Below are 12,890 nucleotides of genomic sequence, written 5' to 3'. Positions count from 1 at the left end.
CATTTGTAAACGGAAAACCTCAAAGAGAAAACAAAACTCATCGGTGGGCTGAGAGGGGCTGGATGCTATAGCCTGGTCATCTTGGGTGATGTGGGCTGCAGGATCCCCAAGAATGACCTCCATGGGGTCTTTGTCTCTCCAGGCTTCTCAGGAAGTCCCAGTCCTGAGACAGGAGATTCAGCTTGCTGTACAAACTAGCATGCCATCCAGGGGGAAAGGCCAGGGTCACATGCGGCAAGGACCTCTCTTAGTTCCTAGGCTCAGATTGAGACTGATGGCCTTGGCTCTCAGAGTAGGTCCACTCCCTCCATTCCTGGGGTGTGTTCAAGTCAATATTTGCCCACTGTTCTCTTTTATGTGACTTTAAGCACAGACCTCCACCTCTGGGCCAAATCTGGAAAATGGGTACAGTGGTTTGGCCTCATCTCACATAACCTCATAGGGAAAATGGGGAAGTCAAGGGAGAGTAAAGATAGAAGCGTTTCTAAAAATGGAAAGTGCCCATCCTTTTTGTCCTTTGTGAGCAACACCCTTTGGACAGAGCAGAAAGGCCCCTGGCGCCCAGAGGCGGAGAATCTGCAGACTTTACAAGAGAGCTTCTGCTCAGTCTCAGGAGGGACGTGCGCTTCCAGGCTCCAAGACAGACTTCCTTCCATGTGACACAGTAACTGTGACCTTCCTCAACGACTGGCATCTAGTTCCATGAGCACCCCTGCTGGCATCTAGTTCCATGAGCACCCCTGCTGGCATCTAGTTCCATGAGCACCCCTGCTGGCATCTAGTTCCATGAGCACCCCTGCTGGCATCTAGTTCCATGAGCACCCCTGCTGGCATCTAGTTCCATGAGCACCCCTGCTGGCATCTAGTTCCATGAGCACCCCTGGCAGATGCAGTTGTATTTCCCTAGAGGCCTCTGGGTAAACACGTGAACCCCACATATGGTGACCAAGAAATAGAGAAGCTATATAAATAACATAAATACTTTCCCATATATCTTAGCTATATAAATTATTTTCTAAAAACTATATGTATGAGGTAGGCAGAAATACCCTGTGAACGTCTCCCTTAAAGTTACAGTCTGAGGGGCCCCAGCATGACAGTGGTGGGATTTTAGGGGGGAAGAAGAAGAAAGGGGCCATGGAGAAAGAAAGGAAAAGGGGGGAGAGGGCCAGATTGAGGGTGCCCTAGGGCATCAGTGTTAATGACCAACCACAGCCTAGTTCAAGTCCAACTTTGACGCTTCTGCACCCCCGGCTCCCCTAACCATGTTATGGCTGTAGATCAGAGTGCTCTGGTCCCCAAGTTGTTTCAGGCTCCCTTCCTGCCTGTGTAACCTCCAGGCAGAGCAGGAGTCGGGGTCACAGAGGAGAAGGATGCCTCAGATTACCAAGGAACAAGTCAGTCTTCAGCAGAAAGGTAGAAAACCAGCCCTCAGTCTACTTTCCCCTTGTAGGCTGTCGATGGGCTTCTTCAGTCAGCAAAGTTGTTCCAAGGACGGGTCTCAGGTCATGGTGGCTCTTCTCTGGAGAGTCTGCCATCAGAGATCTTTCCAGCCTTCTTGTGCTGCCCTGGGCCATGGAAGATAGGGTGGCCCCTTCTGACCCCTAGCGCCTCCTTCCTGGAGCTGGCGTGGGTGATGTTCGCTGAGCACCCACTGATTCTGAAGCTTCCTGTTCCTGTAGAGGGGTAGTAACCCCGACAGGGTTCAGGGCGGAAGGGAACTCACAGGAGGGTACAGGGCAGCAGGCCAAGTGGTCAAAGTCTTTCCAAAGGAGATCACTTCCTCCTGGTTGGCCTCAGGCCCTGCTCTGGGGAAGCATACAGCCTCCAGCAGTGACCCCAGTTAGGGCCTTGTCCTGGGATGGAGAGATACGCAATGCTCCATGAGAAACCTGACCCTGGCCAGGCTATGTGTGGGCATCTGTATGGGCCTATACCTGGGCACTGATTTCTCTCCTTTCACAGAGGACCTTGGCAGGGGACATTAAAAATGCCTACTTGATCCGTCATCAGTCATTCTGCTCCTCTGATAGGAGCCCAAGTGAAGGAACCATTAGTAAAGGAATGGGACCGCCGAAGAGGAGGCTTAGGAAAGACTTAGCCAGGGCTAAAGCCTGAACAAGCAGCATGAGAGCAGGAAAGTAAGCAGACATGTGGCTTAGGGGCCAATCATTCTTCTGTTACTGGTATGGGGGCCTCGCAGCTCAGGGAGACCCCGGTCACAGGGAATTGGTAGAACACTCTCCAGGGTGGTGTTTCAATACAGAGCCTGCCATATCTCATCCAGCCATCAGGACACAGCTCCTTTCCTCTGGGCTGTGATTAAAGGTTCCTTTGGCCACCAAGGAAAAGAGAAAGGGTCACTGTCTCCCAGACTTAACCCTGGTTGCATTATCTGAGTCCCACTGTGGAGACTGGCTCCGGCACTGCCCTTCTTATGATCATTAGGGGTCTCATTGAGCAGAGCTGAATGGCTGTGGGGGACTCGGCTTTCAGACAAGGACACAAAGCGGCAGCCCTGAGGGCCAGGACATAGACTTCAGGGTACACGGGCTCTGTGACCTGAGCCACCCAAGCCTGAAAAGCTTTCCTTGCTCCCAATAAACATCCTGAACAGTCTTCAGTGCACAAAGTGTCCCCCCACCTCCCCACCAAGGCAGGCATGTGACACCCAGAGCTCTCTGCCATCAGAGTGGGGTCACAACAGATTGGCCATGCTCAGCTGAACGCTCCCCGCTCCAGCCGGCTCTGCCTTCCTCTTCCACATCCTCCCAATTTTTATTGGCCTTGAGACAGGAAGCTGTTCCTCTCTTCCGGCATAGCATCACTCATGCACTACCCTGGTCCTCATAGATTCCCCTCTCTTCTCAGTCTGTTCTGTCCCAAGTCCTCAGCCAGGTTGGCGATCCTGGGACTCAGAGGCAGGGCTTTGTTTCTCTCTCTGAATAGTGAGGAAGGCAGAAGGCAGGCCAACGATCTGTTGGGGGAGATGAGGGGCACACTCTGGTGCACAGCCTGTGCGTCGGCCGGTAGGTGCTAGCCGGTGTCCTGTGTGGCGGGAGTCCTGGCAGTACCACAGTCTCACCTGGTGGAGGCCTAGCGCTTGCAGGTATACACCAGCTCCTGCTGTGCACACTGCTGGCACTCCACATGGCAGCACCACTGCACCTGGCAGTGGCAGGAGAAAGCCACCATGCGGCTCTGGGTGTCGTAGCCTCGCCCACAGCACAGGCTGCTGCAGCTCGTGTCCCGAGAACACACCCGGCCTGCTGTGCCTGGAGAGTACTTGCTAGGCCGGCAGAAACTGGGAGAGTCTTCCATGTAGACCAGGTCCCCGGGGCGAGGTGCCAGGCCCTTGGCAGGCCCACCTGGCTTAGCAGGTGCCCATAGCTCCAGACGGCCCAAAGCCTCGTTGGTGGCACTGGATACCTTGACAGCCGTGTCATAGCGTAGCTTCAGCACCGTGCCAGTCTCGCGAAACGGGGAAAGCTGCTTCCAGCAGGTGCGCACGGCACAGGAGCCCGACACACCGTGGCACTTACAGGTGGTTCTCAGGCCACTCTTCACAGCCTGCAGAGAAAGGCAGAATGGAGGCCTGTCAGTGCTCTCAGCCTGTCCCGCCATGCCAGTTCCGACAGAGTCGCAGCGGAATGAAAGAGGCAAGGCTCACGTGAAGGCCACAAATGGGACCAGTCACTGCGACCTGAGACCTTGGAAGAGGTCTTTCTTCTCCTAGGCAGTGCACTCCTGGGCAAAGGCAGTACAAGCCAGATCTCGGCCAACAGCGTCTCCACTGGCCCAGAGTTCTTGTGTGATGTACAGCCGGCACAACTGAACGCACCAGGCCAGTGTTCTAATAGAACTGAAACTCTGGTCCCTTCCTGCCTTCTCACTCCCGTAGACCTAGAGAATCATCGCTCTCAGTTCTCTCGTGGGCTGTGTGACCTCAGCTAAGTCCCTCCCCCTCTGGGCCTCCTCTCTCCTCTACAAAATGGAGGAGGCCTGGTGGTTGTTTGTTGTTGCACTGGGGATTCCTTTCCTGTTTTATCAAGGTGTGATGCCACGAAGCCTGGATCCACTATGATGCTGTCTAGGGGTTTGTGCCCTTGGTGCCCAGTAATGTTCAGAGGAGGTTCACTGACAGGGGTCTGAAGTTCATCCTGGGACATATGTATGCTGAGGGTAGGGTGCTGGCCTCCCGTGGATCTTGCTCCCTGCCTCTGCACCCTGCCTGGCATGGCACTCACCTTGATGCCCACATGGGTGTTGTGGGCATCGGCTCGGGCCCGGAGGTCCTTGCTTCCTCTCTTGGGGCCCAGGAAGTTGCTTAGGAACTTGGTGCTATACTTCAGGTTGTCACCACACACGCCCCACTGCCAGGCCTGCCTGCTTTCCAGGCCAGGGGAGTCATCACAGGTGCAACGCTCCATGCGCCCAGCACTGCAGGCCCGGGCTAGCGCATGCGTGAGGGCAGCTGCAGACATTGCGTACAGGAAGGCTGTTTCCTTGAAGCCTGTGCAGGAGGAGAGGAAGCTCAGAAGCCGTCTGCAGCCCTTTGAAGGTAGGAGTGGGGTGGGGTGGATGGTGAGTAGGGTGAGGGAGTGGGAACCTAAGGACACAGCGGTGTGAGGTCTTCCTGCTACCTGCCTTTCAGACTCAGGCCGAAAGCTGCCCCTTAAACAGCCTCCAGACTTACTCTGGAGTGTGTGCCCGGCTCTCAGAGGGCAGCAGGGCTGGGCTGCTAATCTCAGTAACTTATGTAAAAAGTGATGTGGGCACCTAGGCAGGACCAAGCTAAAGCTAAACAGTCATCCTGACGTCAAGTGCTTATGTGACAAGCTGGACAGCCTGTTTCACTGGTTTTCTGAGCTGTCTAATGTCTCCCCCCAAGGACAGAACGGGGGTCCTATCTGACATCCACTCAGTACTGGAACAACTGTGCTCTCACAGCTTGGAAGGGGCTCCAAGCGTGCCTCCCCCAGTCCTCTGCTCTCAGTGTATCTGGGACACTGGTGAGAGTTGAAAAGAAAGGGAAGCAGGCCGCTAGCTGCATCTCAGACCCTCCCTGCCATAGAGTGCCTAGCCGCTGGCCTAGGGCAGGGGGCGGGGCTGTCCGCGGGCATGAACATCACTGCAGTTTTCTAGAACCTCCCCCACTGTGGATCCAAGCCAGGTGAGTGGCTCACACCTACAGTTCCAGCACTTGGGAGATTGAGACAGGACGATTGCCGAGCGTTTGGAACAAGTCACAAAGTGAGTTCCAGGCCAGCCTGGGCTACAGAGCCCTAGTCTCCCAAAATGAATAATAACAACAACAGAAAGCATCTGTGTCCCTTCCACATGGCAATGGAGACATACTGTGACCCATTTTTCTCTTTCTAGAAGGTGCACTTTCCAAGGGCAACTGGGTCACATTCAGCCTGTGCCTCTGGCCCCTTGCATAGTACCTGGGCTCACTGCACACTTCTGCGGATGCTCAGCAGATGGATGATGGGGCGGGAGGAGGATGAGGAGGATGGGGGAATCAGGTGGGAAGGGGAGGGGGGAATGATGCATCGACAGCTGTGATGAAGGGCGACAGATGAGCGTGTGGACAAAAGAATCCGCCTGACTAGCACATTTGGATCACTTATTAGGTGGTTGGGACCACCCACCTCCTCTCTCGCCTCTTCCAGGAATGCTGTGTCCTTTCCTCTCTTGTGTTATCTTTGTTCCTCTGTCCCCCAAACCACTGACCTTCAGCAGACCTCACCAACTCCCCCAGGTCTCTTCTCACTTGGGACTGTGCCCAGGTAGTCATCACAGTAAGGCCTGGGCCTAACCGGCTCACCGCCCATAACCTCCTGCCAGCCCTTTCTCCCTCCATTTGTGTTGGCTTTCCCTGTCCTCCTCCTCCCTCCAAGTTCTCCCTGCCGTCCTCCCCACCTCTCTGGAGCAGGCCAGTCCTCCCCTCCAGGCTGCAGTTCCAACGCTCCTGCCTGAACTGGAACTGACATTCCAGCAGCCCCAGATGTGCCGCATCCCTCAGGGTCTCAGCCAGGCCAGGCTCCCTCCTGCAGAGCTGCTTCTGCCGCCGGGACAGCTTCAGCAGGTCACACTGCTTCAGGTGGGCACCAGCCTGTGCCGGGGCTGCTGCTGTGCCCAGGCCTGGGAAGGGCGTCAGGACATCACGTCCTGTCAGACTGGAGAGGGTAAAAAGGGAGATGGTAAGCTTGGGGTTCCTGCCTGTGGAGGGCAAAAGTTCACCCCACAGGGATGGAAAGAGGCTGTCGTCATTTGTTACCCCCTGGGACGGCATGCTGGTCCCATAGGGGTGATGCCCCCATCTTATAGAGTAGAAGACCAAAGTAGCAAGCATTGGTGTAGAACCACAAACCCAAGTTCTCTGGAATCTAGTCTGTTCTTGTTTCTCCTCCTTCAACTTGCCCGACTGGGAAAGTCATCCCGAGTGTCTGGACACACAGAGCCAGACTGAGTGTGGTGGTGCATGCCTGCAATCCCTGCACTTGGGGATCTAAGACAAGAGGATGCTGTGTGTGCAGGGCCAGCCTGGACTACACAGCAAGATCTGTTCCAGACAAACACAGATTTCCAAGTCCTGCACTTGAGTTTTCTGTTTCTTCAGCTTTGGAGCAGGGCCTGGAAAGCTGTACTTTCGCCGCATCCCCTGGGTGGCTGCTGTGCTCAGGCAAGTATGGGAGATGTGATGTGTGGCATTACTCACTTCCTGGAGGGGAATGCCACCTTGCTACCAGGGTTAAGTACAGGGAGTGCAGGCTGAACACCAGCCAAAGCCCCTGTGTCCCTCTGTCCCTTGGTTATATTGCTGCCCAAGGAAGCCCATGATAGTCTAGCTTGTTTGCAGGATCCCAGGTAGATCATCAACCATCTGGCCATTTGGTGCCTGGTATAAACAGAAGCTTGGGAAAAGGAAAAGGGAGTTGGAAGGAAGAGAGGGAGGGAAAGAGGGAGAGAGGGAAGGATGGAGGGAAGAGAGGGATGGAGAAATGTCAGAAAGAAGGGCAGGAGGGAGGGAAGGAGGAAGGGAGGAAGGGAGAGAGGGAGGGAGGGAGTCTCAAATCCCAGACTTCATGATCTATATCCAAAATCATGGATCCTAGAGTCAAGCTGCCAGATTCTAAGCCTAACCCTGCCATGTCCTAACTGCAACCTTGAAGCCTTGGCTCCCTTCTTGGCATACATAAACACTAACACCCTCGCCTCTTGGGGCTGCTGTGGGGATGACATAGAAAGCACAGGCTAGCCAGACAGGCTTGCTTTCCTGCTGGCTGGCACTTCCTTCTCTCCTCTTGCAAGGTGCCTTGTGTTCGAAGTAGGCAGTGTCTCCCTCTGCCCTGATGTGAAGGTGACATGTGGCTTAGATGGTAGGCATGACCAGTTGGTGGCAAGTCGTGATCCAGAATTAGGACTGTTCCATCTCCCTGAACCTCTCTCCCTATGACAGGGATAGATGTTCATTGTCCCCACCCTGGTGCATACCATGTGGGTGGAACACACACCATTTTCAGCCTCTCAGCCAGGGTAAGAGAGCAAAGGTGGGACCAGATGGGGGCTGTCAACTTTTCCACTGGATGTGGCACCTGTCACCTTTGTTCGTGTGCCACTAACTAAGGTTAAGTCCTGTGGCCAAGCCCTGAGGAGTCAGAGAGGCCCTTGTCCCACAGAGTCCAGGGCATTGGCTCTACTGCTGGAGTTGCCTGCCTCAGCCAGGCCATTTGGCCAGATGCCACAGCCTCTCTGTCTGCTTGAGAAATAGGGAGTCTCACTGGAAAGTGGGGGTCCTGGCGAGGTCCCAGGTGCCCCTGTAGTCTCCAAGTCTATCAGGTGCGCCCAACCCGGTGTGGAGCATATCTCCGAAACACTGAGCACAGACAGATGCTATCGGCTCCCCCAAGCCCAGCCTGTACCCGGCTCCCCTCCCAGACGCGGTGAGGGCAGGGGCCCGTTAAACATTAATCAGGCAGGGGGCAAATGGGTAAGTTTCCAGTCCACCAGGCCTATACCCAGACCCCTCCCTGCAGCCTGGCAGGAAACCCTCAGAGCTTGACCCTGGGCAGGCAAGAAGCAGAGCCTGAGGTCAGGTCCTGCTGGCGAGGCCCCACCTAGAATGGTTTCCAGTGTGTACGGCAGCTCCAGGGCTACAGGGAACACAGGTCATGTAGCTTTCAAAAGTTTCTCTTCTCCACACCAGGGCCTGGGTGAGGGATAGCTGGCTTACACAATTTGTGTTTCAGAAATTGGGACTTTGATTGAAGAAGCAGATACCAAAGAAGAAAACGGTAATGATGGACATTTTGGCCAATGGGGCTACACATCCTTTAAAGCCTGTTTCATATTCATTAAAAAAATAATAATAATAATAATAGAGGCTGGGAAGTGACTCAGTTGAGTAACAGTGTTTGCCTTGGGAGCATGAGGGCCTGAGTTCAAATCTACTGAACCCATGTAAATCCAGAAGCAGTAGCAAGTGTCTGTAATCCCAGTGTTCCTTACAGTGAAATGGGAAGTGAAGGCAGGTGGTACAGCCAGTTAGCAAGGCACATACAGCAGCCAATAACAAAGAGACCCTGTCTCAAACACGGTGGAAGGCAAACCACAGCCCAAGGTTGTCTTCCAACCTCCATGCGGTAGTACACATTTGCCCACTCCCCCTACACCCCCCCACAACCCCTCCCCACACACACCCACACACACCACAGAGTTAGGTCTAGGAATGCAACCCAGTTGATAGGGTGTTTGTCTAGATTTAGTCCTGGGTCCTTTTTTTTTTTGTTTGTTTGTTCCAAGATAGATTTTTCTGTGTAGTTCTGGTTGTCCTAGAACTCGCTATCACTCAGAAAACTAGACTGGCCTTGAACTCAGAGATCTGCCTGCCTCTGCCTCCCGATTTCTGGGATCAAAGGTCATGGTCCATAGGCATCCTAAACCACAGAACAACTTGTAAGACCGGCATACAGTTCAGCTCTATGGTAAAGTGCTTACCTAGGATGAGCTAGGTTTGATTATCAATATTTGAAAAATTAATTAAAAGAATTGATATTATTTTACCATTATAATACTATTATATTCTATAGTATATAATACATTAAAATATTGCATTCATTATATTATTGTGGTATATATACATATACATATACACATGCCACTTTTTGAGTACCTAGTACTGAGGACTTCAAAATATTATGGACACATGATTGGGTTTTCTGCCACTCTTCTGTCTATCATGGTTGGCCTATGGTCCCTGTCCATAACTGTGTTTCACATAACCAGGCTGGCCTCAAACTCAGTTGCTCTGGTCTACTGGTTGGATCAGGGATGAACTGATGAAAATCAGCCTTTTCTCTGGGGATTTAGAATTTGGATAACACTCTTGCTTTCTCTTCCTTTCTCTCCTTGCATTGCTGGGTCTGAGACCCAGAAAAGAAGCAGAGGAAGCTGAGCCAAGAAGAACGAAGGAACCAAGTGCTCTGAGTGTGGCAGAGGAGGATGCAGGAAATACCTCTGGCTTGGGCCCCAGAGCCTTCCTGAGGATCGCCCGCTCTTGCCTGACACGCTCACACTGGAGAGTCATGGCTGGGGGTTGCTTGTTCTCCTAAGGTCATTGTCCTTTGTTATCACATATTGTGCCTGGCTGTAGAATCAGAATTCTCCAGCTGCATTTGTGGCCCTGAAAACACTCTCCTACTCAGCAACAGGCTCCTGCCCTTTTAATTTCACGTAATATGCCCTGAGATTGATGGCTCCAGAAGCCCAGTATAAAGTCCGTTAACTTTATTAGCGGTAATGACACTTAGTAGCGATTAATGGTCAGGAAAGGCAGCCAAGCACACAGAGGCCTCAGGCCCCACCGGGCCCCAGTCTAACCAGAGCTGCTCTCAGAAAGGGTTCCCCAGAATTTTCATGGAGTTCCCATAGGGCCTAGGAGGGCTCCTAGGGCTCAGTGTCGTTTTTATATGCTTTCTTTGTTGCAGTTTGGAAAATAGTCCCATTGAAGAAACAGCACCACCACAGCAAGTGAAGAATTTGGCTATTTCCTTACCAGGCCTAGTAAGGTCCCCTCTGCTCACCTGTCCCATGGCACCTGATGTGTGCTGTGTGATATTTTGATTGCATTCTGACAATCAAATTTTCTTTGAGTCAGAGGGCAGAGCTAGTCACTAGCTGACCAAAATTAACCATAGAGGTTTTGGAGGACTGAGGACAGATAGGAGACAGGATCTCAGCCTTTTGGATGGAGGAACGGAAGAAATAGGAGGTCACCGATGTCTTCTCCGCTGCTTCTCTAATCATTCAGGTTCTTACCCTGATATCTGACTCTGTTTTTTATTGATAAAGAATAATTAGATAAACATATCAGACGTGGAAGGTTCATCCAACCCACAAGAATTCTGAACACTCCAGATGATAGCCTTTTTAGTGGCCAGCTGGTATGATATCTGGCACCCCAAGTTCAAGGACGCCACCTTCCAATCAGCCACATGTTAGCTGAGACACTCGGGAGCGAAACGGACAACCAAAGAAAGGAAGACTAACGGGGTCTGCTCTGTGCCAATCAGAAATTCACACACAGGTCACCATGTCACCTGTGACCAGGGTCAAGATGACAGAGGAGGCGGAGCTTATGGGCTTGCTAAGTAGCCTTTAGTACAGTGGGGACAGCAGTTCCTTAGGACTTCTGCCTGACTCCATGTCCTTGAGCCACTGGGACCACAACCTGTGCTCTGGCCCAACGAGGCTCCCACTCCTGTCTCCTAACGCCACCTTGACTCCTGACCTCTCTTTTTCCTTACAAAACAACAGCCTATGTGACCAGCCTTCTTCTCTTCATTGCCAATGTGCTGTGTCCCTTGGGTCCCAGCCTGGGTCCATGGTCCCCAGTACTCATGCTGGTGATAGATAAGAAGCCCAGAGGATGAGACAGCCTCTGGCTTTGACTCTTAGGCGAGACCAACTGTTTCTATCCCCAAATCTCTGTCCACTGTTGGTTCTTCCTTTCCCAACCACAGATCTGGTTAAAGCTGCCTTGTTATGATGCCCCTTCAGGAAGCAACGGAAAGCTACTCATGAACCCCAGTGGCCACTCAACAGCACCCAAAAGAAGCAGAACACTATCCAATACTCCAGTGTGGAGAACCCCAGGACCTCGTGTCCCCCAAACCATTCTGCCCTGAGTAGTCTGGTCCCAGACCTTCCTCTCATTCGAAGGTGACCTCAGGGATGTCACCCCTGGGCTTATTCCATTTCATAAGCAAGAATACACACTGGCAAGGCCCTGTGCCTCTGGGTACCTGGTCTATGAGATGAAGACAACTGCAGTCTCTGCTTCTCAGGATTGCTGATGAGATCATGCTAGCTAATGTCTGGGGAGTTCCTAGAACGGTCCCCGGCACACAGTCAGCTTCAGGTAAGTATTCCGTTATTAAACACCAACTGTGTACATGGTGCTGAATATGAGGGCACGGTCCTGCCTTCCAGAGGCCCACAACCTAGAGGGAATTTGGTCGGACTAAAGAGTCATCTAGACTTTCAACAGTCCAAGGACCCAGATAAAGAAGAAAGCTTTGAATCAGCCTGAGGAAGAAAAGATAGTCTAGGTGACAGCCCGACCTTGGCCCGGTTCATCTTGCCAGCTGCAGTGGGAGGCAGAAACATTTCAGGCCAGGGAAGACAGCTGTTCTTCCAGCTGTTTCTGCTCCAGATGATCTGTAGGTTCCAGTAGAGGCGGTCCCAGCATGTGCGTGGCGAGGTGGGATGGGGAGAGACAGGTGATATCCATGGGATTAGATTAATGCTGGGGTATCTGGACTCCTGGCTGGAGGGACAAGGGGCTGAGCCTGGTACCAGGGCCTGTGCCAAGTGCAGGCTGCTGCTAAGAAGCAGGAGAGCCTGAACTGCCTGGGGCCTTGGCCACAGCCCTGCAGAGCCCCACTAGATGCTCCTGATAACGACTTCCGCTGCAGGGCCGTTTGCATGGTCAGTGCTCCCTTTGTGCTTTCATCTTGAGCATCTTGGGGCCCCATCCTGGCTCTGTCTGAGCCTCGCACACTCCCACACCCATGTCTACACTCCCACACCTGTGCACACACTATCCCTCCTTCTCTCTCCTCTCCCCAGCAGGGGGCAGCTCCATGGGGGCAGTACCTGCCTGGACACTGGCCAGTCCTTCTTAAAAGAGAGTGTGTCCAACAGCCACCTCGGGCTTCTCACCCCAACTTTGCCACGCTCTCCCGGGCATCTTCATCTTTGGATCCCTTTTTCTGAGGCTTCTGGGGCAGCTTGCAAATACCCTCATGAAGTCATCTGTACTTCAAAGTCTGATTTGGTTGGTGGCTACTCTTCCCACCTAGGCTACAGCTTTTCTGGTCTTTCCTGCCATGACATCTTATTCCTTCATTCGCCAAGCATCCTTCACAGAAGGCCCACCCACAGGCATGGGACCCCTTTCTACATCTTTCCCTGGCTCCACGCCCTGCTCCCTTCATAACTTTAACCTCATAGCCCAGAAGCATAGCCCTAGTGGATGGAGCTGGCCACAGCCTCCTACCTGGAACTCATGCGGATGCTGGTTCCCCACTCTGGTCCCTCCTCAGAGAGAAAAGAGCCTGGCCTAGCTGTGGGCTTTGTCTCCACATTTCCTGTCTCCCAGGCTGTGGGCTGAGTACGGCATTAGGGAGCTGCTGGAGGAGCTGAGTGGGCAGTGGCAGCCAGCCATACAGATAGCATTTTATATCCCTATAGTCTCCTGATTTAGAGCCGCGGGTTCAACATCTGCAGAGGAAACACTCCCACACCCTGCCCCTCCCTCTGCACAGGCGGAAGCTGGGACGGGAGGTCTTTGTTCCTGGCGGGCATCATTCAGGTGGCAAAGT

At 53.0% G+C, this 12,890-nt stretch overlaps 1 protein-coding gene across 1 annotated transcript in view; it reads right to left on the bottom strand.

Moving 5' to 3' along the window:
* Positions 1-2,862: 2,862 nt before the first annotated feature.
* Positions 2,863-12,890, bottom strand: part of Wnt9b (Wnt family member 9B) — a 43,363-nt gene continuing 33,335 nt past the window's right edge. The window contains exons 3-5 of the mRNA XM_041635603.1: positions 5,926-6,182; positions 4,248-4,513; positions 2,863-3,570 (exon numbers count right to left, since the gene is read on the bottom strand). Coding sequence (XP_041491537.1) covers positions 3,097-3,570; positions 4,248-4,513; positions 5,926-6,182 — 997 coding nt within the window. The 3' untranslated portion in view covers positions 2,863-3,096. The remainder of the gene's footprint in view (positions 3,571-4,247; positions 4,514-5,925; positions 6,183-12,890) is intronic.

The sequence above is a fragment of the Microtus oregoni genome, unplaced genomic scaffold (assembly GCF_018167655.1).
Source record: "Microtus oregoni isolate MIOR12 unplaced genomic scaffold, Mior012 000048F_ref0000485, whole genome shotgun sequence".
In the NCBI taxonomy this organism is placed as follows: domain Eukaryota; kingdom Metazoa; phylum Chordata; class Mammalia; order Rodentia; family Cricetidae; genus Microtus; species Microtus oregoni.
Note: the sequence above shows the minus strand (reverse complement) of the source record. Positions and strands in the feature narration are given on the sequence as shown.